The 23,975-nt window shown below is 49.0% G+C and overlaps 1 protein-coding gene across 3 annotated transcripts in view; it reads right to left on the reverse strand.

Moving 5' to 3' along the window:
* CFAP61 (cilia and flagella associated protein 61) overlaps window positions 1-23,975 on the reverse strand; it is a 257,175-nt gene that overhangs the window by 107,101 nt on the left and 126,099 nt on the right. For all 3 annotated transcript variants that reach the window (XM_074347804.1, XM_074347803.1, XM_074347805.1), the window contains exon 18: window positions 6,001-6,128. In XM_074347804.1, the coding sequence (XP_074203905.1) occupies window positions 6,001-6,128 (128 nt within the window). The remainder of the gene's footprint in view (window positions 1-6,000; window positions 6,129-23,975) is intronic.

The raw sequence follows: 23,975 nt of genomic DNA on the forward strand, positions 1-23,975 counted from the left end.
GCAGAGTTCTGGGCAGTATTTTTTGGAGGCAGAATTTCAGGTCCTTCTGCCTGGGGAGGCTGGGGCACTGAGCCTGACACAAAACTGTCCCCACTCCCCTGGCCCCCCAGGCCATCAGAGGGGCCCCTGCATCAGCCCCGACAGGCCCCATGGTGATGCCAACGTGACAATATGGTGCGATGTGACCCGCCCCGTGGCTCTCCGCCGGCTCCAAGGCACGTGCCATGCGCCTGGTCGCCATCCTGCCTCTCCCTGGTACCAAACGGGCAGCGGGAGAGACGGCACGCCCATCAGTCCATGGGCAGAGCCCGACAGTGCGGAGCAGTGACAGCCACCAACCTGCTCGTGGGGGGTTAGCTCTGAGATCAGCAAGGAAGCGAGGACTATTTAATTAGCCACCTAATCAGTGACAGGCCACACTGAAGGCTTCAGATGTCCTCGGACCAGCGTAAAGATAAAAAGCCTAATTAAGCCGCCAGCGCCCGGCTGCCGCAGCCAGGCCTGGCAGCTGCGCCGGGGGCCGTGGTCCCTCGCGGCCGGCGGCACGAGTCACGGTCGTCCGGCCGCAGCCGCAGCCTCGCACACAGACGTGCCCTGCTCGCTCCTCAACACGCCCACCGGATGAGGGATCCGCGACCTGGTGGCTGTCTTGAGAAAACTCTTCCCGCGGTGGAAGCGGAGGCCGGGGGAGGCCGGCACCGCCCGCCCGCCCGCCGTGCTCTCCGCGCACGAAGCGCATCGTCGCCTCGTAACCGGGGCCGTGGGGACACCGCCCGGGGCTGCGCGCGGACACTGTCGTCCATCCCGGTACGCGCTTACAGGCTCTTCAACAGATTCTTTACATCGGAATCGAATTAGGAAAGATTTTAAAGTGATGGATTAAAAGGAGCTGCTCCATAATTCGGAGTGATGACGCAACACATGGGAGTGTAGAGAGACACCAGTCGAAACAGAATAAAACGGTAGCAGCTTCAGCTCCATGAGCTGATGCCCAAGAGATAGGGAAGAAGCTATTCTACTTAAAATAAACAAAATAAAATAAATAAAAATACAGTGTCTACAGTGTCTATTTAGGACACTGACTGGGGCGGGGCCTGACATTCTGCATTTCTAACAGGCTTCCAGGCGACGCTGGTCCTGCTGCAGTCCAGACCCAACTTTTGAGTAAAGAGGACAGAAAACCCAACAGGTTCCTAGATCCGGTTCCTGCCCCTTTCTTGGTGTAGCATTTCCATATTTCTTTTTAGAAAGCCTGACATAGTCCAAGCATTCCATTTGGGGGGCTCAGCAGGGCTAGAGCGGGTGTGCAGGGCAACTGGTACAAACATGACCGGCTGAGCTACACGGAAGGAGGCCCCTTGCTTTCTGGAAAGAGCTTTCCGGCTTCACTGCAAAGCTCTCCTGCAGGAAACGGCACTTACTCGACGGATGAGACAGGTTCCCCTCCTGGCTGTCGATCCAGGCCTTCTTTAGACCTGTGGTATGGTTGGTGGGGCTCCTACTGTGAGGGCACCTCAGCGTGGGGGGGTGGGGGGGACCACAGCAGAGGGGGCCAAGATCTTTCCGCCAAAAACCAGTGTTTGGGGTTTTAAAGAAGTCTTATTAATAGAAATATCAAAAAGAATATGTACATGAAACACCACTGTCCAAGTCAACACTTTTCTGTCCCAGAGAGCCAGGCAGCCCAACCTATCAATCGTGAGAACCGCAATTTTTAAATAGTTCAGATCTGCCACCTGATGCCTTGGGCATGATGAGAAACACAGACAATTCACAGCAAAGTGTCTTAAGTGTTGCCTTTTCCCTGCCATTCACTGCCCTCTATTCCATAGCAAGAGTGGTGGTTGCCTCCTCCACGCCCCCAACCCCAAGGGAGCTCCCCCACCCTGGTTCTTGTGCCACTGTCCTTCCCCTGCCCAGCTTCTGCTCCCCACCGTGGGGGTGCGCACCCCCGCAAGGCAGGTGATGAGGAAAGGAGGCCAGGGCGGGTGTGCCCACAGGGCAGGGGCCTGGACCCGCTCCCTCCTTCGCTCCCTGAGGAGTGGCTTGGGCACAGCACCCTCAGAAGACAAACGCTCAAGACCTGGGTGTGAGGACAAACCAGCTGAGCCTCACCTCCACCCTGCATCCACCCCTGCGTCCCCGGCACCCTTCCCCTCCTGTGTCAGCTAGCCAGGGCCCTCGGGAGGGCCTGCAGAAAGTCCAAGGGCAGGGCGGCCCCTCAGCCCAGTGCTGGAGGACTCACCAGGGCCAGGAGGACGGAGAGAACCACAAGGGTGGCTGGTGTGTGTCTCTAGAAAACGCCTGTCACCATGTCGCCAGGCCCTGGAGGGCCCAGGAGGCCTTGCTCTCGTAGGGACAAGAAGACGCTGGGCGACCCACAGCCCCGATGACCAGACAAGAAGGTGTGTCCCCACAGGGGCAGCTGTGGCCAGGGAGTGGCTGAGGACCAGACAGCAGGTTGCACTAAAAACCCCAAAACATCCAGTCAACACCCCCTCCACACGTGGCGCCTACTCTGGGCAAATCACATCAACGCCCCCAGTGGCATCTTGGCACCTGGGGGAGGGAGAGTGTGACAAGGGCAAAGGGCTTATGCATGGACTGTTTTGGTGCCTTTGAAGAGGAGACCTAAGGTGCTCTGTAATTTTTTTTTTTTTTTTGGCATGTAATAACGTAAGAATAAAGACTTGCGTCTGATTTACCACTGGATGACACGATTACCAGATTTGCTGGTAAAAGGGGTTGCTGTCCTGGGCCTCAGATGAATTTTCCAGGAACTAGGGTGCCCCAGCTGAGCTTAATAATGCCGTGCAGGCGCATAAGGAGGGCGATTTCCCTAAATCTTGCCTCCAAAATGTGGATTTGATCCTCACTGGGGGCCCGTGTTTGGTGAAAACTGCATTTCTTCAATTTCATTCGAGCTCAAATCATTTATAAAATCTAGCTCAAATGGCAGCAAAACTGGTAAAGTAAAATATGCAGCGGGTTACTATGGAGATTGCTAATTTGAAATAATGAGAGAAAATAATGAGAAAACGATTTCCTCTCTTAAGGATTAGAGATCTGTAAACTGACAGCGGTCTATTTTTAGTGTATGTAATCTGTGTGACAATGATAGAGAATTATGGGTACTTTAAAATGCTTTAAAAAGGTCTGTCTGATTGAGAAATTTAATCAACCAAGTACTTATATCAAAATTTATACTTGCTTTTATTAAATCTAAGTTGATTCCACAAAAAAGAAAATTATATGTGTATGTCTTAATGGAATCGTTTCAAGTAAGACATAATGACTAGGTATGTAGCTAAATTAAGACGTAAGACCTGTTTATGATAACTCCTGGACTGCTGTGACTTCACAGCTCCAGCTGGATCGTTCATTGCTCAGAAACAGCTGCACACGGCGCGCCGTTCAGAGTCGCAGGTGAAGAGACCCGTCAGGACAAAGGACGTCCTCCGACTACAGCGCGGCCTGCGCAGAAAAACGGATGATCCTGGCTGCTTCGCATTACTCCTTTCTTGCAATGAAAGACTGCTGAAGACCGATCGCAAAATTTAAAGCACGTGAACTCAGTGCTGATTTCAATGATGACATGGGACTTATTTCTGATTAATTGAGGAGAGTTGAACAAATTGGCTGGAAAGTGAAAAAATCTTCCTCTGGTTAAATGTGACGTCAAATGAGCAAAATGACCACCTGGAGTCAGCACGTCTCCATATCCCCCAGGGACAAGCCCTTTCCTTGCCTGGCCCCTCACACTTCGACGCCTTCTGGAGGAGTCGCATGGGGATGTTTTTCCCCATCTTCCACTCACCTGTTAGTAGCTACAGTTTTGAACAGTAGCTAAAGTTCCTCATGTGATCCTGAGCAAAAAGATCCAGAGAAAACTGCATTCTCCTAATTTAGGAGTCTGTGGTTCCCCAAAGTCAGGGTCTTTTAAAACATCTATGAAAAGAACTTTTATACAAAGAATAAATGCTGGAGAGGGTATGTAGAAAACGGGACCCTCCTTTACTGTTGGTGGGAATGTAATTTGGTGCAGCCACCATGGAGTGCAGTATGGAGGTTTCTTAAAAAACTAGAAGTCGAGTTACCATACAATCTAGCAATCCCACTTCTGGGCTTGTATCTGGAGAAAACTATAATTTGAAAAGACACCTGCACCCCAATGTTCACAGCACCCCTGTTTACAACAGCCAAGACATGGGAACAACCTAAATGTCCATTGACAGATGACTGGAGAAAGAAGATGTAGTATCTTTATACAATGGAGTACTACTCAGCCATAAAAAGAATAAAATAATGCCATTTGCAGCAACATGGACCTAGAGATCATCATCTTAAGTGAAGTAAGTCAGACAGAGAAAGACAAATATATATCACTTATATGTGGAATCTAAAAAATGATACAAATTTTATTTATAAATCAGAAATAGACTGACAGATATAGAAAACAAGCTATGATAACCAATGGAGAAAGGGTGAGGAGGAATAAATGAGGAGTTTGGGATTAACAGATACACAATACTATATACAAACTAGATAAACAACAAGAACCTACAATGTAGCACAGGGAACTATATTCAATTTCTTGTAATAACTTATAAGAATATGAAAATATGTGTGTATATATGTATGTCTATGTATAACTGAATTGCTTTGCTGTACGTCTGAAACTAACTTTGTAAATCAACTACAATAAAAAAAAATTTTAAATAAATAAATAAATAAGGTACAAAGATATATTATATGGCACAGGGAATGCAGCCAATATTTTAAAATAACCATAATGGACTATGACCTTTAAAAATTGTGAATCACTATGTTGTACACCTGAAACATGTATAACATTGTAAATCAATTTATATCTCAATGAAAAAATAAATAAAAATAAAATTTAAAAAACATCTATGACACTTTTTGAACAATGAATTAGGAAGTGGGGGGCTCGGGTATAGCCTACTGGTGGGGCACATGCTTAGCATGCACGAGGTCCTGGGTTCAATCCCCAGCACCTCCATTTAAAAAATAATAATCATAAATAAATAAACCTAATTATATCCCCCCCCAAAAAATGGAAAAAAAAATGAATGAGGAAACTGGGTCTGAGAGAAGCCAGGCGCACACTGAGGGTTCTGGGTTGGTGGTGGCGCTGCCAGGTGGCAAGCCCAAGCTCTTGGACAGCGCCCCAGGGCCCCTCCCGGGAAAGAGGGGCTGGAGTTCGCAGAGCCCCAGGGGAGCTGCCTGGGGAAGCTGAGCATCCTCAGGAAGCACCTGTCAGGAAAATGGGCTCTTCAAGGAGACTGTGCAGTGCTTTGAGGGTAGCAGAAAGCACATTAATGGGATGCACAGACCTGCTTCCCAGGGGCTTACTCTGGTCCCTGGCACCCAAAATGCAGGGGTTGAAGGAAAGGTCCTGTCCCACCTGCTGTTTCTGAAAGCCCACTCGGGACGCGTAAAGTCAGACCTGGCTCCCAAATCCTCCTGATCCCACAGAGCACCTGCTAACACACAGAGTCCCAGGACCTTGCCTGGGAGTCTCTGATTCGGTACGTCTGTGTGGCCTGGGAATCTACGTCTTTGACAAATGCTCTCAGCCATGCTCACAATCCAGCTCGATACGGGGAGTACAGGTATAGAGCAGGGGCTGGAAAACTTCTTCTGAAAGGGTCAGAGTGCCTGCAGGCCACACAGTCTCTGCCCCAGCTGCTCAAGTCCGCCTCTGTATCAAGGGGACAGAGACAACACATAATAAAGGAGCACGGCTGTGTGCCAATAAAGCTTGATTTACAAAAGCAAGTGGAAAGCCAGATTTGGCCTGGGGGCCATAGTTGGCCAACCCCGATCTAGAATGTTCCACTGGTTCATTTATCCACATAGGCAAGGTATGTGTGATAGCAAAACAACTCAGGTCTGTCCTTTCAAGGGACCCTCTCAGGTGTAGGAAGAGAAAGAACCCTTTAAAGACAAGCGAATAAATAAAGTAAAACAACTCACCAGAACACCAGTGTGTCTAGGAAGGAAATTCCGACGCTGGATGCACCGACCACGACAATCTTGGCGTTGATAGTTATTTTCGGTTCCAACGTTAGTTTTCTGTTCGTATGGTTCAAGGCATAACTCACCTGGAAAAAAAAAATACAAAGAGAAAAAGGGCCTTGAGGAAAACGTAGTTGAGTCTGCACTCCCAAAATGGTGATTATGTAGCCAGGACATTACCAGCAAATCAAAGTGAAGGGTGCCCGTGCGCAGCCCTGAGGAAATTGACGGGAAGGCAGTTTTAAAAAACTCAGGTAAGAATATGGAAATACACCTACTACCGAGGCTGGTTCACATCAAATTCTTGATTTAGATCGTTTTTGTCTTATTGCTGACAGATGTTGCATATAGAACTGAGGCCCCCTATGACTACAGATGATAAGGTAACTACACAAGAAGATAGACAAGCTGCTCCCTGAGAATCTATAGTTTTATCATAGGCCCCATCTTCCCTTCTGTCCAAGGTCCCCCTAAAACCCTGAACAATCAGACTTCAGGAGCTGGGTGCCTGACGCCAGGTACTAACTCACCTCCAATTCTCCGTTTCTCACACTACTCAGCACAGCGCCTTGTGCACAGGGGGTGTGGAGAAATATTCGTAAAATGACAAACATGTTGAATGACAAAAACATATTGAACAGTAAGGGTTGTTCAGTCTTTCGAATAACTGAGGGCCTCGGAGGACTCTCAGAAGCCCAGAAAGTAACTGGAGATCATTTTATTGTCCAGGTTTGAAAAAATTACCTGAATTGATTCGTTTGGCTCACTTTCCTGCAGAGGCTTCAGTGGGAGCATGAACGGTACAAAGGAAGGTTTTACAAGGAGGTGGTCGGGGTGCTCTTGAAAGAATGTTAGATTGTGTTGGAAGACCTTGGTTCTTTTTTAATTCATAAATTCAACACATTTTTATGTGATGTTTACTGTGATGCCTGGACAATAACAAGGTTGACAGCTGACTTCTCATCAGAAGCAATGGAACCCAGAAGTCAGTGGAGCGACATCTGCTCCAATGCACCCCATTGGGTTAAATTCTCATTCCATTAGCATTAACTCATTCTCTAGGCCAGAGATCTTCAAATTCTAGTAGATTCAAATTATTTTTAATTTTCTTAAACTCCTGAGATATTAGGAGTTGGAAGTCCAGCAGGCCGATGGCAAAGTCCTATAGAAAACTAAGCTACCAGCTACCCGCCAGTGCCTACGGCAGCATGGCTGTGGCCACGTGCTTTGCCATTTACCAGGTCAACCTGTGTAATCTAGAGGATAAATGCCCGCTCTCTAGCTCTAGCTAGCCCAGTAACATGGAGCTAGAAAAGCATCTTGATTATAATGTATTAATAGAAATTCAAAACAAAGTTTGGAGGTTTTAGACTGTCTCCATAACTTGCATTGCTGGTGCCTCTCGGCATCTGCTTCACCCCGACTCCCACTTCTAACGAGGCACATGGTGGATTCTGGACAATACAGAACCCTCTTGCATCTTTAAGAGGGGACTCTGATTGACATAAACCAAGTCGCATAATCCTACCCTCGTTGGCCCATAATAGACATGTGACATATGCTGGCCTAATCAGAGTGAAGCCCCAGGCTTCTGTGTGATGGTATAAGAAGAAAAGCCTCTTGCCTTCCAGACGGTATGAGGTATAGATATGAAGCCTGAAGTGGTACAGTCATCATGCCACCAAGAGGGAAACCATCCTGCAGTGAAGCCCCAAGAGAATCACAATGCAACAGAACGGGAATTCTTTTCAAACCCGACCTGAAGCCCATGCTACCTTCAGCTACATGAGCAATAAATATCAGTCAGCTGTTGCCAAAACAGTGCTGTGTAACAAACCACCCCGAATGCATTGGTTTGAAAAAACTGCCATCTATTCTCACTCATGTAACACTGGGTCAGCTGGAGGAAGGCTGAAGTCGGCTGGATTCATCTGGGTTTGGCTCTAGCCTGCAGATTCCAGACTGGCCTCACATCTCTTTTATCTCTTTTGATGAGAGAGAGTTGGGGCTATCCTTCTCGAGGCAAAGGTAACAGTGCAACAAGGGTAAAAGAGAATAAGCAATACTTCTTGAGCCTGGCCAAAGCAGGGCTGAGTCCAACACCGCCGAGCTGGGGAGGCAGTCTCACCTGTAGTGGGAGGACCCTCAGAGGCACACAGCAAGGGCACAGCCCCGGGGGGCGGGGGGGAGGCACAGCTGGGGAGAAAGATGCAGCCCACTGTGTTCCCTCGATTGTTTAGGCTGGTTTGTTTCTTTTCCACGCAACTAAAACCTTCCCAAACTGATCAACTTTCTAAATGACAATAATGAATGTCTCTAGTTTAGGTTAAAGAGTGAGTATCTCTTCTTCAAACAAATATGACTGATCGGTCCCGTGAGAATTTCCCGGGACAGGCCGATGAGAAATTCTGCAAGGAAACAGTCAATGCTGGTACACGTGGGTGCCACCGTGTACTGTGTTCTGGTTAATTCCCAAGGCAGGGGTGGCGGCAGCAGACTGGGTCTGGTGGTGCAGAGTTCAGAGGACAGGAAGCCGAGGTGGCGGGATGATGGCATCCAATCGCAGGTCTAATGAACAGACGTAAGATGCAAGCATCCTCACAGAGGTCAGAACCCAAGATTCCTGCCACAGGCGGTGTGCTCAGACATTCGCCTCTGCTGTCCGGAAGCATATGCTAACATCGAAACACGGGCAGTAATGAAATTCCCTGGTAAAGAATTAAACCCCATTTACAAAACGGCTCCTGAATCAACGACACAAAGGCCTGGGGAACAGAACAGAATGGCCTTTGTTTTCCACACAATAGCTTCAACACCGACAGCTGCCAGGCCTCAGAAATCACCTTCCTAACCGCTGAATACACAAGGTGGCCTCGGGTGTCTGTCGAGTTAGATCAGCACCAACGGTGGTGGGCGTCTCGGGAGGGTGATCGGACGCCACAGTGATTCTCAAGAAACCCAATTTTGTGCCCAGGCTGTAATTAAAAACAGATTCATCATCAGGTATGAAAAAGTGACCTGAAAAAGCCGCATTATTTTTTTCTTTTGTTAGGATAGATGGTTTTTAAATATCATGAAAAAAAAATTCTTTCCAGACTGGAAATGTCTTCCAGTGACAACTGCGAATGAAAACTGCTTCTGCTGCTTCACAAAGGGCTTGTTTTGCCCAGAAGCCGGAGGTGCGAGGCATCGTGGGAGGAGAGCAGAATGTGTCCACTTCCATGTTCCTTCAAACTACACGTTTTCACAGCCAAGAAAAGCAGACATGGAAGACCCGCCGAGCCCAGCCAGCTTTCCCTCTACTCGGTCTGATCACCTACCAAAAATGTCCCGGGCACTGGAGGCCCTGTTTTAGATTTTTGGTTTTGTTTTTTATTTCCTTAATAGTAGAGCAAAAATAAAAGCCATTATCTATTGACTCATATTTTATAGACAGAAATTAAATATCCCTTGTGATGGTAAATTACCAAAAATCAAACAGAGGCGTCTCTATAAGCTATTTAACTAGACACTGTGCCAGCGATACTATGGGTGAGAGATCAGATTCTTACCTCCATGGCCTTTTGAGACGTTTATGATTCTATTTTTCTAATGACATGAAGTCAGCCTTTTTAGACAAAAGGATGATTTTAAATATAGAGAACAACAGGTACCCCAGCGAGAAGGAATAAACCATGCATCACGCATAAGCTGACCTTTTAGGGCTAAAAGAGATGTTCCTTAAGATGGATTATGGCTCTCACAGTGAGTTTGAAACCCAAGCTTTAAGTTCCATCCCTTAGACGGGAGAGGAAAGAAAGATAACACGGGATTCCCCGCTGGGAAACTCGAGGGCTGGGCTCGAGGTGGGGGGAGGGGGAGCGCGGGGGAGGGGGGTGCACGCAGGACCTGGAGGGAAATGATGATAGAAGTCTGGTGGGGGGCTGTTGAGATGAGAAAATAAGGAATAGAAATGAGCACATGTTTAAGTTTTGACCTATTTGTTCGCAATTTCCTACGAGCTTCTGGAACAAAACACCATGTACACGTGAATGCGTGAGCCGCCCAGGAGGTCTGTTCCCTTCATTCATCAGGTCTGTCTGTCGCCCTCCACCTAGACGGTTTGCTTTCTGAGGTCAGGGGCTACATCTTTGTTTTCTGAGGCCCTTTTGTTCTAGTTTATTTTTGGTTTGTTTCTGCACAAGTCCTTCCGTAACATTGCTGGACATTCAATAAATGGTGAGAAAACAGACATGCGACATGCTGACTTTGCCTTCCATGAGCCCTTCTAAAAGGGTGTTGACATAATTTCTACTGATTCAAATTATTTCTCTTGGTTCTTTTCCAGTTGCTTAAATGACCAAACAAATGATTTAGACATAATTAGATCTACTTCGGATTAGGTTTGATCTTTTTAGTAAAAATGATACTGGCGTGCATCCTCACGTGAGTTTATGCTGTGATTCACATACATTTATCAACAGACCTTATAACACAGAGTTCTGAGTTTTCTGCATGCTTGTTAACTGTCCTGTGTGTACAAACAATCGGTCAAAATATATTTTATCTGATATACGTAGACCTGAGTTCTGTGTTTCCCCTTCTGGTCTGGTGTCTGTTGTACACTTAGAATGAATTAGAATGAGGAGGGAGGGTGCAGCTTGGTGGTCAAGTGTGTGCTTAGTCTGCACGAGGTCCTGGGTTCAGTCTCCAGTGCCTCTGCCAAAATAAATAAGCCTAATTTACCTCCCCCTCCCCCTCAATTTTTTTTAAATGAGTTGGAATGACAACAAAAGCATTTATGAAACTCAATTTCAACAACAGATCCCAAATCAGAAGTTTCTAAAATTATAAACAGTCCATTGAACTAGAAACAGTCAAAATAGATGCAAATGATCCCACACAGTAAACCCAATTCACACTGAAATGGGACGTAACAACATGTGTGGTGAACTTTTTCTAACGATACCATTTCATCTGGGGGTCACGTTCAGCCTCCAAGGTCACTGGACCGGGCATCATTAGCCTAGTGGCAAGGTTTGGGCTTGTTTCCTTAATTCTGCTACTGGTTGAAATGCTGAGCCTCTTTTCCTTAAATATCAGTTTCCTCGGGTGTAAAATGGAAGTAAATTACACAAACCTCTGCCTTCCTCAGCAGGCAAACATGGGAACTATTCATTAAAAAACGCCCACCAATACTTGGAGCTTTGCAGGCAAAGATGTTACACGCGGTAAAGTTGCACATCCTCTCACCCATCTGCAATATGAAAGGCAAATCTTCGAAAAACACATTTTAAAAGGGCAAAACAAGGCGCTCCGTTTTCAGCCCCACACCCGCGTGGAGATGGTTTTCCTTACAGAAAGCTGCCAACGACTTCAAAGGAGCTCCGTCCATGCAAGGAAATGGAAGATGGAAAGAGTCAGCGCCATTAGGAGTAGGATTTCTGAAATTCTTAATAAGCCTATTTTTGCTTTATAAATGTAATTTTTTTCTCCCTATGATTTTTCCATTCTCTCTCTTCTTTTTGAGAAGCCCCGTTTCCCAATTTGATCAAAGTAAATAATGACCAGTTGACAGCGCTATAAAAATCAGTGTCAGCTTCAGAGGTCAAAGTTCATAAGTTGACCTCTTTGGGGCAAAGTATCGCAATATTTACCACGTAAGTAAAGAGTAGGGAGATATGGACGCATAAACAAGGATCAGTAAGTCGCAAAGCTCTTCCGCAGATCCAAAATGCAACTCTGAAAAGCCTTTCTGCGAAAATCATTAAAAGGACTCAAGAGCATGATAGGAAGTCCGTCACCTCTGCCCCAGCAGAGCCGGGGCTGTCAAGACAGTGCCGTGGTTTTAAGCCTCGTTTTATGAAGGATTTTCTTACCTTTCTCTTTGTCAGGGAAAGGGCAGCTCGCTGCTAACGGTTTCCGCAGCTCCAGCCCTTGGGAAAATGCACACTGTTCTGTCTCTGTCACCTGCGGAGAGTGACGATGACTCCAGGACCCTTTCGGGCTGTCTCTCCTGTCACGGGGACGGGCACACTGAAAACGGTGCAACGTGGGGCCGAGGCTGGGCTGGGCTCACCGCAGCACTCCTGCCGCTGCCCCAGGCACACTCCGGGCACTCAGGAAAGGTCTGGGAAGAGAATGAGGCATGAATTTGGCCTCTGCAAAATTATTAGCAACACTACCCATGAAGGATTCTTTAAAGAACTATGATGCCTTTAATTCCTTTTCATTCTTCACGTGATTCCGGGCAACCAGTGGGAGCTTGAATCCCAGCTGAAAAAAGAAGATTCCTGTTTCAGGTAGGGTTGGGTACAACAGAAAACACAGCTTAAACGGGAAACAGTGGCTTTAACAGGATAGAAGATCATTTCTCTCTTCTGCAAAAGAAATCTCGAAACGCACAGCCCAGGGCTGTGGAGACAGAGCCACAAACTTATCAAAAACCCAGACTTCTACCTGCCTAGCTCCCCATCCTAGTGCAAGGCTTGCATCATCAAGGATGGATGGCCCAGGATGGCTGCTGGGAATCCAGCCATCATGTCCTCATTCCAGGCAGTAGGAAGTAGAAGGGAGGAAAGAAAAAAAGGGCCTTCTTTCCAGTGAGCCACTCCCTTCAAGCTGCCTTCTCAAAATGGCCCTCCAACTACTTCTATTACCATCTCAGTGGCCAAAGCTGGGTCATACCGTCAAGTCAGATGCAAGGTAGGCTGAGAAACATATTCTCTTAGTTGGGTGCATTGCTGCCTTGAATAAAACTGAGACTCCATTACTAAGGCTAAAGGAAGGAATGGATATTGGAGGTAATGCATGGTCTTTGCTGTCATTCCTTAAGCCTTTATAATTCAATAAGAAAATTCGCTTAACTTGCATTTTTCTTATAAACTCCATTTTCCCCATCCCTCCTACACCCATAATTTCCACCTGGCAATTGTCATTATTCTGCAAAGGTTTTAAAAAGTTCAAGTTATTGCCATCCCACGACATTCAGTTCTAGGATGCATTTTTTCCCTGCATCAGCATCCCTGAAATCAGCCTCATGCACGATGCCATCTCAGCCGCTGGGATCAGTCAGGTGTCGGCAGTGACACAGTTGTCCTTTCTGGGCACGGGTGACTTGGTTATGGCTGTGTACTGTCATCATTTCCGGAAAGTCATGTGCATTATGTGACAACACGTGTTGAGTTTAACTGCTGCTGACAACGCCTTCAAAAAGATTACAGCATGATTTGGCATCGAAATGAACACTTATTGTGTTCCCAAAGAGGCCCGGAAACCGAGCGGCAGGGTGCAAATTTGACATTAGCGAAGCAAATGTTAGTCATTGGAGGAATGGCTGTAATTTCATATTTTCTTGCAATGCAACAATCAAGTGCCTTACAGGAACAAATAAAGGATGACAGGTACCTACAAGCAGATGAAGCTGTGTCACATTCTGGTTCTGAGACACATGCAAAATTTTTTTCCCATCACACGGCAAACAATGCAGCTGCTGGGGATGTAGACTGGCTCTCCTGTCTGAATAGACGAGAGACATTTCAAAGCAGTAAGACTTCCACGATTGATTCCTATTCCGTTCAGGGCTCTCCTGAAGACACTGTGTCACAGTTTAATTGGCCGTGTTTTTTTCTTAGTGGTACAGAAAGGTACAGTCTTATAATAATGACATCTTAGATTTGATAAAGGTGATTAAGTTCACTGGGTTTTAATTAAATAACAGCCGGAACAAGTAGCTCAGGTGATCATCGGGAACGTGATGGCTTTGATGCGATACCTGAACGTTGGTGAGGGAGATGCACCGTTGGCTTTTCAGACACGGAGTCCCACAGATCCACAGCGTGGGGCCGGCCAGCACACGCGCCAGGATACCCAGAACTGGCTCCACGCCCTCCCTCCCCACCTGGAGGGAGTGATGCCACGTGTTTAGAAACATCCTCTGGGCCCCCACGTCATGCCCAGCGGATCCTGTCCGTTAGGGTCCACGCATCATTTTCGGTACAGTGTTGGCCACACACTCTGGGGTGAGCAGACGGGGAAAGGCAGGCAGGAAGCAGATCCGCGCAGGGAGATGGTTCTCGGCACCAGTGAGCTGCCCTGTGTTGCTCTGAAAGCTCGGGTTGCTACTATATGATATCTGTGTCTCCTGAAAGAATTCATTGACTTAACATCCAGCTGCCCAGCCATTCTCAGCTCCCACACGCCCACGAAAGAGCCGCCTGGAATGGGATGAAAGGAAGGCATGGCCTCAGAGGTTTCGCAAACACTCCAATTCCAAGGCGATGGAAGGCATTCTTCCTGCGAAACAGTGCCCGTCTGAAATGACGGCATCTTCCTCGAGGCGTCTGAGGGTGAAAATGGGCCTCCACGTATTAAACACAACATGCACTTGTGTGTGTGTTTATAGTACGGAATTTGGATGCCTTAATGACAGGTAATGAATCAGAGAAATATAGGAAACGATCGGAGGTAAGTTTATTCTCTTGAGACTTCTGCTAAGTGAAAAAAGTTGTGCTGTTGGTTGTGTTCACTTCCTAAAAAAATGTTTGTGGGGAATGTGTGAGGTGTCATCTGTCTGGACATTACTAGATTAAAGAGAGAGGACTTCGGGTCATCCATCCTTCTCTTTCAATCCCATTTCGTAAAGGGTGGTTCCCGTGGCTTACCAGGGGTGCGAGAACAGCTGATGATCAGCCACAGGCTTTAAAATATTTCACATTAAATATCCTGGCAATAGACTGGAATCTGCCTTCATTCCCATAGAAGCAACTTACAAATATACAACAAGGAGTTTCGGTAGCAAAGAGTCATTTCCCCAGTGTGAGAAGCAATACCAGGGAAAACAATGTTTGTATGAAATCAATATTCTAGCAACAAGGCCGGTCTGACTTGCTGGTGGAGAAGGCAGCTGAATACGCGGAGTGATTCTGAGGGCACTGGCATAATTTATTCAGAATCCTGATGCCTGAAATTCTCCCATCTGCTTTGACGTAGAGCTTAATTCGAAAACTTCAATTCAGCAAATTCACACTGAGCACCTGCCACGCACCTAGCAGCAGCCTTAGGGCTGAGGTAAGAATCAGGCATGGCTCCTGTCTAAGGAATTCTCCTTCGGTCAGCAGACAGACATGTAAACAAATAAAAGGCAGTGTGTGTGATAAAGGCAGTGTGTCAGGGAGCTATGACTGTGTAACAAACCCACCTGGGATCGAGCGGATTAGAAGAACGAGCACTCACTGGACTCATGATGGCGGGAAGTCAGGGAGGTCTTCATGGAGGGAGCGGCAGCGGAGTGGGATTTAGAATGAATATAAGATGTTCCCCGGTGGACAAGGGCAAGAACAACTCTCCGGATGGGAGGGAAAAGCCCGTGTGCGGGTCTGGAAGGGGACACGTCCCACGGAAGGACAGATTAGTCTCCACACATGCGTTTCCAGATGATGTCCTCAGAGGCAGACTGGTCCCGCACGGGCCCAGGGAAGCAGACATGGAGGGGACAGGTGGGGAGGGAGGAAAACCTCTGGTGCCTCTGGGTGCCTCTGGGTGCGGAGTGAGATGGGAGCTTTCTGTTCTCCTGGGGACGGGCTGCGTGCTCGGGTTGGGTCCATGGCTATTTGTTCGGCTGGTTTAGGTCTCGGTTCCTCTGCCGGGGCAGGAGGAGCTCACTTTCCTGAGATCTCCCGTCCGAGTGAGCGCTGCTCCCCGGAGGCCACTTTTCAAGCTGGCTGTCTCCCCAGCATTTCTTTATTTTCACTCTTGGACCCTTTTCCATGCACACTTGCATGTCCTGCAAGCCAGCTGGAGCGCACGACTGCGCTCTCGTTTCTAAGGTGTGCCTTCCGGCACGCACGCCTCAGTCTTTCCATCGGGCTCTTTATTTCCCCCGACATCCAATTGTGTCTCGGAGCTGGTCTGAAGCAATCCTGCATTCCTCTTTCATCTCTGGATTCTCTTTCACGTGACTTTAAATTTCTGCACACCAGAAGGTTTGCTCGGCTTTTGTGAGAGCAACACAATGACTGTTTTGAAAGGCTGAGCCTTTCTGAAAATTCCGACGAAGCATGAATTCTAAGGCTCAAAACAAAGTTCAAAGGAACCTGGTCAGAATCCATGGGCCAGTCTCTTGGTTGGAGGGAAGGACTGGCGGGGAGGAATAAACAGACTCAGCGTCTCTGAAAACTGAAACGAAAAGAGAGTGAAGCAGAAACCTTTACAGGAAGGCCAGCGCGAGTGGGCGCGGTCAGCGCCCAGCACAGGTGGGGACAGGTTTTAGGAAAGCACGGAGGCCGACGCCAGCCACTCAGATGCCTCGCATCCGATCAGGGAAAGCAAACGTCTTGGTTCCACTGCTGATTCTCGGGGAGAAGGGGAGCTAACTGCACGGAAGAAACTGGCGCGGAAACTGCCCACGCCTTTCCTTCTCCTCATTCTCTGAATCGGTTTCTGACGGTTGGGGCAGCACTGCGGGGCAACACTAATCCCACGCTCTCCACGGAAGCGTCTCCCTCACAGTAAGACAGTAAGTGTCTACGGCATCTGAAGCCACCAGGCACACGCGCGTGCACACGCACGGCAACGGCAATCCTGCGGCAGCTAATTAGCACAAAAGGCCAGGCCGTGCCTGGAGGGCCTAAGAGGGGGGCTGGCTGGAACTCCTGTGGGAACCACCCCTGGGAAGGCAGCTGTCACCTGCAGGGTGTCTGAGACTCCACATACAGGACCAAGCAGCAGTCCTTGGGAGAGTGTCCCCCTTGGCTCGCTCTGCTGTGTATTCTTCAAACACAAACTATATATGGAAAACAACAACACAGCAGCAACAACTAAAACCTCCCTTGGTGGGACACGAGGGAAGAGGCGAGCGTGCTGCGCGGTCCTCACACCTGGGCACGGCTGACTTCACGCTCCAGTGCAAAGACAGCCCAGAACTTTTCATTTCTCACATGCGCGTCAGCGGTAAACAGCCCCAGTGCTCGTGTTAATGACACCATCTGGCGGCTCCCATAACTGTGTGGCGTTCGGCTTCCAAACAAGATGTAATGGCAGCAACACATGAAACCCACTGACATTTACAGTAAGGAAATTTATTATCCGCCGTCGGTTTGTATAAATGTGTTTGCATGACTGCTGGGGCTATAAAATCATCACCTTTGCCAGGCAAGAGAAGGTGCAATAAATAATGGATTTTAAGCCATGCATGTTCTACCAAATCATTAAACATTTATCGCGCAGGGACAATAGCATCTTAAGCAACAGTTACCACTTGAAAAATTAATGCCACTTTTGAGGCTTAAATGAAAACCGTTTAGTCTAAGCTTTAATGACTTTTAATATGGTTCAGGACAGAATACAAGGATTTTATCATTCTTATTTTTTAGTTGAATATGATATGTGCATGTATATAGCTCTTTCATAATAATTTTCTCTTGAGAAACTACCAGTCTAGGCTCTTTTGTCTAAAAAAAAAATACTCAAAAATATAAACTGAAGTGTTTCATGAAAAGAAGCATTGTTAAAAGCTTTTCAAAACCAGAAATGACAAAAGAAAGCTTCCAGGGGGCCAGTCTTCCCTTTAAAACCCTTAATGGATTAGTCAGTTATGGCTGCAATTAAATCATTTTAACTTTGAATTAAGGAAACAAGTAAGTATAAAGTCAAAACCGACCAAATCCCTCGAGGGACCCAGCCACATTTGTCCCCTTTACTTAGTCCTTTAAAATGCTCTCCCCACAGGGCGTCCAGCCATTTTCTCCTTTCTGCTTGTGCTGTGGGGATCCACGGCTTTTTAAAAAAATCCGTGGAAACAACAATTCAAAACACAGACAGAGCGGGGGATGGCTGTCGGCTTTACCGAGGATTCATCAAACAATACTGTTTGATTTGAAGGAACAAAGAGAAACCTAGGTGGGAACTAGGCGGGGACTGGTTTGCCTTCTTCTGGCCACGGAACAGGGAAGGCGTAGAGCCAGGGCCCTTCCCCACGCCTCCCCGAGGAGGGGAACCAGCAGACCAAGTCCGGACCCAGGCTCCACTGTGGGAGGCTACGACCGGGAGGCGTTCTCGGAACAGCACCACCTCAACACGTAAGAGGTCACCCAGCGAGAGGAGACAGAGGAAGCTCGGTGCTTAGTGAGCAGCACTGTGTTTAAAAAAAATAGTTTTAGGCAGACCTCGAGAAATGATGGAACTAGAGACTCTCGACTCCCCCGCCCCTCCAGACACACCTCCTGGACAGGAGGCCAGGGAGGGCTCTCTGGAAGGGGCGTCCCTGTAGGAGGGGACGACGGTCTGCAGGACAGTCCGGAGGCCCACGCGCGAGCCCCGCTGCCATCGCTGAGTCAGTGGAAAGGCGAGCCGGCATTTCCACCTTCCTCCCCAGTGCTGACCGGCACCCCGACCGCTCCATGGGCTGCCCCACCGTGCGCCTGAGGGTTGAAATCCCAGGTTTTGTCAAGATGACACTGTGAGGGCGGCTTCCCTGCTTGTCAAGGAGGACCATCCATCCTTTAGAGAACTTCAGAGCCCGGCCAGGGCAGACAGGGGGCGGGTGGCCACCGCCACCCACTGCCGTCCTAAGTGCCCACAGAGGTGCCCATCCGCACGCCCACGAGTCCCTACTGCACGAGGGAGTGACCCCGGCCACCGCTCTGCTGGGTCATGTGGACGTGAACCCCGTCCACTGGGACTGTGGTCCTGTTACGACGTGACAGGTATTGCTTGAGACTTGACCTTCAAACAAAAGCACGAGGCGGGGGGTTGGACTCAAGCAGTTCCTCTGCCTACTGTCCTGAGAGGGCTCAGCACGCACGCCCTGCCCTTCCATCGGTCCTGAGTAATTTCAGTCCTTCCCAGGGCTCCAGCTGCGGTGGTGCACGTGCTGGAAGTGGCTGCCAGCGCCCCCGGGCGGGGCAGAGGAGGGACACACAACATCAAGAGAGCCCTGCCCTTTTCTTCCAAAGTGGCGCTGGTGCCTGGATGAACCGATCAGCCTCCACGCGTGTGTGTGTGCGTGTGTGTGCGCGCGTGTGCGTGAGCAAGACACACAGAGACAGACAGACGGAGGGGCAGAGACAGAATGTGCAGCAAGGCAGAAGCAGCTCTCCTGAGGGTGAGATACAAGCTGACAGTCTGAGTGCAACTGGGAAATGAGGGAAAAAAAAAAAATGAACAGTTAACAATGAAGAAAGAGAAACAAGAAGCAATTCAACAGATGTATGTCATTTCTGCTCTTCGGCCAGGGCCGGTTTTTCTTGTTAATTGTATCACCTATTCTCTCCTTGTATTGATAATTACATAATTACATGAGACAGATGGGCGGCAGAGCGTACCCAGATGGGGAGGACGTAAACAGGCTGACAAATTGCTTATTCTTGAGCAGATTACAAAGAATTATTTAATAATACATAGATTTCTATACTCTACACATCTGTTAAGTAGAGCCTTCAAAACAGCAGTTACTTTGTCATTTTTTTTCTTACAACGCCCTCCCAGGAATCTGTGGGAGGCCCACTGCCATCAGGTAAAACGTCTGACCTTTTCCAAACATTTGGATACATGAAATTCTAAACTCTCATCTTAGTCCCCGGGTTTCCCCTGCCTCTTAAAACATAGAAATCATCATTTTAAGGAGAATTGCAATCCCACATGGCATTAATTCTGCTTTGAGCAAACTGTGGACAAAACACGAGGTGGAGGTTGCTTTAAGAACAGAATCTGAAACGTTTCAATTGCATCTGATGGGCTTCTTGCATGAACTTCTTTTAAAATAGCCGTGAAGTAAGAGACAGAGCAACAGCGCCGGGTCCTTGGGGCTGTGCCCACGGAGGGCGGGCTCTCGTGCAGGGACACGTTGCATTGCTGGGGGGTGTGACAGAAGTGAAACCAGCTCCTTCCTCCCGGCCCTCACAGCGCCTCCCTGCCCCATCAGATCAGGCTTCAGTGACCCTCCCGGGAGCTCTTTCCTGCCCCTGCGCCACACCCTCCATCCCCGCCTGGGCTTCCTTCTTGCCCCGCCTGGCACAGAGCGTCCTTGTCCGTCTCTCCACTGTCTGCCTCCCACTGGCTCATGGGCACCAGGCAGCAGGGGTTTGTCCGCTTTCTTACTGCTGCGGCCCCAGTGCCAAGGATGGGCCCAGCACGTGGCCAGCACACAGTGAGTCTCGATGGAACAAATGACGTACATTAATTCTCCACCTCCAAGCTTCCCAACAGCCGCGTGGAGCAGACCCAGGCCCGTGGTCCAGGCAGGAGCTGGGGCAGAGGATCCTGGGCACGCAGGGGCTGGCATGACCCTGGGAAAGACGAGCCCAAACCACGGTGTGCATCAGAGCTGGGGACAAAGAACAGAACACCTAGACACGTGACGTGGCGGGGCAGGGGCCCGCCTGGCTCTTGGGGAGACCCTGGGTAGGGGAGGACCCTGGGTAGGGGAGGCAGGTGAGGAACAGAACTCCGGGACCAGGCTGTCACAACCCGCTGTGGTCTCAGGGTTGACGACGGGGAGACATGCTTGGAAATTGAGCACTTCTCTAGGAACATTTTCGGATGGTGTGTGTTGTTTTGTGTGTGCACGTGTGTGTCAGAGGGAGGGAGAGAAAGAGAGAAGAAGAGAGAGAGGCTCGTGGGTTCATAAGCAGCTTTTGAGAAGACTTGGGTTTGAAACCTAATGATGCGGTTTAACAACAGGATGAATTTCAAGACCACCAGTGGTTGTGGGGATTAAATGAACTAATTCATATAAAGAACACAGAACAGCATCTTCACGTCTAACACGGAACAAATGGTAGCTATTCATACTTTTCCTGACTTCACTCGGTCGTTCTGAATTTTGGCATATTTTATTTTGAAAAGAAATATAATGAAACTAATTGGATAGTCTCGTTGAATTACAGAGTGCTTTATGTTCTATTCTGCAAAGTCAATATTCAGAAGAAATGTTTTAATTCCCTCTAACACTAGTACTAGACACAATCAGCTTTGTTTATGTATATTTCCTTCCTGTTTGTGTCTTATGCATGCTTATTTCTATGCAGCTGAAATGAGCTCATAGTGAAATCACACACATACACACACACACACACACACACAGACGCATTTGGTCACTCAGGGCCTGGAGGTGCTTTTGGAATCTGGGCCTGCTGGGCTACATCCCCCATCTGCTCTCCTGTCGGGGCGGGTCCCTCGAGGCAGGCCAGCTGGGAAAGAGAAGCCAGGCCCCTAGTGTCCCGTCTCTCTTGGGACTCAAGGGAACCCGGATCTCGGCGTGGCTGCCCTGAGTGGAGCCAAGGGTTCCTGGGCAGCATCCTCCAGGGCAGGCAGCTCTCAGGGGGCTGCGCACAGAGGGGGGTGGGGTGGGGGACAGACGGCAGGTACCTCCCCCTGAGGCGACAGAGGGACACAGAGCCAGGGCAGGGCAGGTTGAAGCCCCCCCGTTCAAACTCCGTCAGCCTCTGGGATGTGCTCTTGCCTTCGGGGTGAACCAGATCACCCGAGTGTGTGTCTGTCTGTCTATGTGTCTGTCTCTAACCTCAGTCCTACCAGCACAGAATGACCCAAGACCCAGGGTGTGTGGAGGAAGGCCATAGGCAGCAAATGGATGCAGTTGTCAGCTGTCCGTCATTCCAGGGGATGTGCGCTCAGGCCATCTCCTCGACCTGCTCACAAAGTGTAATTTGTGGTAAATTCTAATACCCGGCTCACTTTTAAAAACTGATAGTCACTTCCGGCTTCAAGGAGGCACCACACCAAGGCCTGAGGCCTGGTGGTGAAACTGGGAGGGAGCTTTCGACCAGCAGAGCTTCACTGTGGGGACCAGAACAAGCTGCCTGAGACCGCTTCCCGGAAGCTCGGCTCCTTTGGGGTAGATACATAAACTGCCATAAAAACTTGGATTGTAACAACCACCACGGGGATCATGTCAATGCACTGAGTTATATTTAAAAACACACACAGAAAACAAACAAAACCTGGGACATGACTGAAGCACCGAAGGCAGGAGCAACGGGGTGGCCGGTAGTTGGCGGTCATCAAGCGGCCATCACACGGCCCGCGCCCGGCTGGCGGGACCCGGCCCCAGGGCGGCTGACTCCGCTTTGACATCTCAAACAAGCAGCCATAAAACCCTTTATGGTTCCCATGCCCCTTCCATACCATAAAACCCTTTATGGCTCCCATGCCCCTTCCATGCCTCACTCGGTCCGTTTTCTCCCCTGGGTTTAAGGCTTTCCTTTTGTCTTCTTCTTGCTTGCTAGGTTAGTTACTATGGAGGTCTGACATCAGTAACCTTGACTCAGCTTAATGGTCTTGACGCAACGGACAGGGTAAAGGTTTTATTCTTCCTGAAGGGGGTTCAACCCCAGAGAACAGCAGCGGCCTGAGGAGTGAGGCCCGAGGGCTTCAAGCTGTTTGTCTGATGGAGGTGGGGGGGCACGCCCTGGGAGGGGGGAGCGGGGGGGGGGGCACACCAGCTCCCTGGGCCAGGCGGCCGGGAAGGCCAAGCCTCCAGACACCCCGAACTTCAGCTTCTAGGGCTCAGGTAATCCTTTGCCGCTGATGAACACAAATGCCGTTTCCCCTTCAGATTTGGTGAGTGTGTAAACGGCGATAAACTCAGGCAGCTTTATGAAAATTCCTAAAATGTGCAAGACTTTTAATCCATCTGAGCTCAGTTTGAATAAAACCTCTCAAGGTTCTTGGTCTGTTGGGGATTTTTTCCTAGTCTTTCACATCCGCCAAGAAATCGTATCTTCCCTTTTTTCAACTAGAATTTATTAACAAGATACAACATCTAGAAGCTTTCACAAAAGACCTAGTAGTTAGACTTACGATACTTTATAACACGGGCATCTGTTGACATAAAATCACTTCATAACGAACGGAGCTGTGTTTTTATAATTCCTCCAGGGGCCGGAGGGAGCGGGCCAGCCCACGAGGGGCTTCTCGATCTGTGCTCTGTGTGCATATTACTGTTATCATTATAGGCGGGTCTTGTTAATATTAACAGATGCAGCTCATTCCTGCCAAGTCCCTGTTGACTCGCGGCCCCTCCTGACCCTTCCGGCAGCAGCCAGGCGACACCAGGCATCGGACAGACACGCCTTTTCGTTTCAAGGCAGACAGCAGGTTGAGAGGCTTTTGAGTCTCACAGGAGCCTGAATTTGAGTACCAAAAGTCAGAGTTGATGCTTCCAACAACAGATGTCAGAAGAACACATGGTGATGGCAGAGTCTGTGGTCGCAAGACTGGAGGCGGAGGAAAGTCGGAGGGAAAGAGAGAGAGGGAGGGAGAGAAATGCAGGATAGGGCCCTCCTTCCCCCGGGTAAGGCCGTAAAGTGGAAGGGAGAACAGGACCCCGCAGTAGCTCTGCAGAGCACGGGGACGCCCGGCCATCTGTCCTGAGAAGAGTGGCGCCGGCTGAGGGTGGGGCCAGGGCAGGAAAGAGGATGAGGCAGGTCGGAAGCTTCCCAAAGCCCAGAAGGGTGCAGAGGGAGGAAGGGCCAGAGAGACAGGGGAGACCCAAAGAGATATCCAGGCTGTGAAGAGGCTGGAATCCCCTGCTGTGAGCAGTGAGGGCTGGTTGGGAACCTGGGTACCAAAGGGAGGGATGGCTGAAGACAAGCTGAAGGCCTGAAACCCAGGGGGTGCCTGGGAGGACAGGCACGACCCGCGCACCAGACAACTGCCGTCCGCGATGCTGTGACACCTGAAAGCTTTGAGAACCGTCCCCCCAAAATAAGAGGGAAATTCCAGAATGGACTCCGTTTAAACACTGACTGGCCAAGTTGACCCAGGCTTGACAGAGATGACTTTTGCTCCCATCAGGAGGATTGGAGGCTCCGAGCAGAGGTTCTGTCGAACTGGAGGAACACAGGGAAATGGAAGACCACTGGCCATTTGCACGCCTGATTATCTATCTTAAAAATCTACATCTCACGATAAAAGCAAGTTCCTTGGGCTGACGG

This window comes from Camelus bactrianus, chromosome 19 (genome assembly GCF_048773025.1).
Source record: "Camelus bactrianus isolate YW-2024 breed Bactrian camel chromosome 19, ASM4877302v1, whole genome shotgun sequence".
Lineage (NCBI taxonomy): Eukaryota > Metazoa > Chordata > Mammalia > Artiodactyla > Camelidae > Camelus > Camelus bactrianus.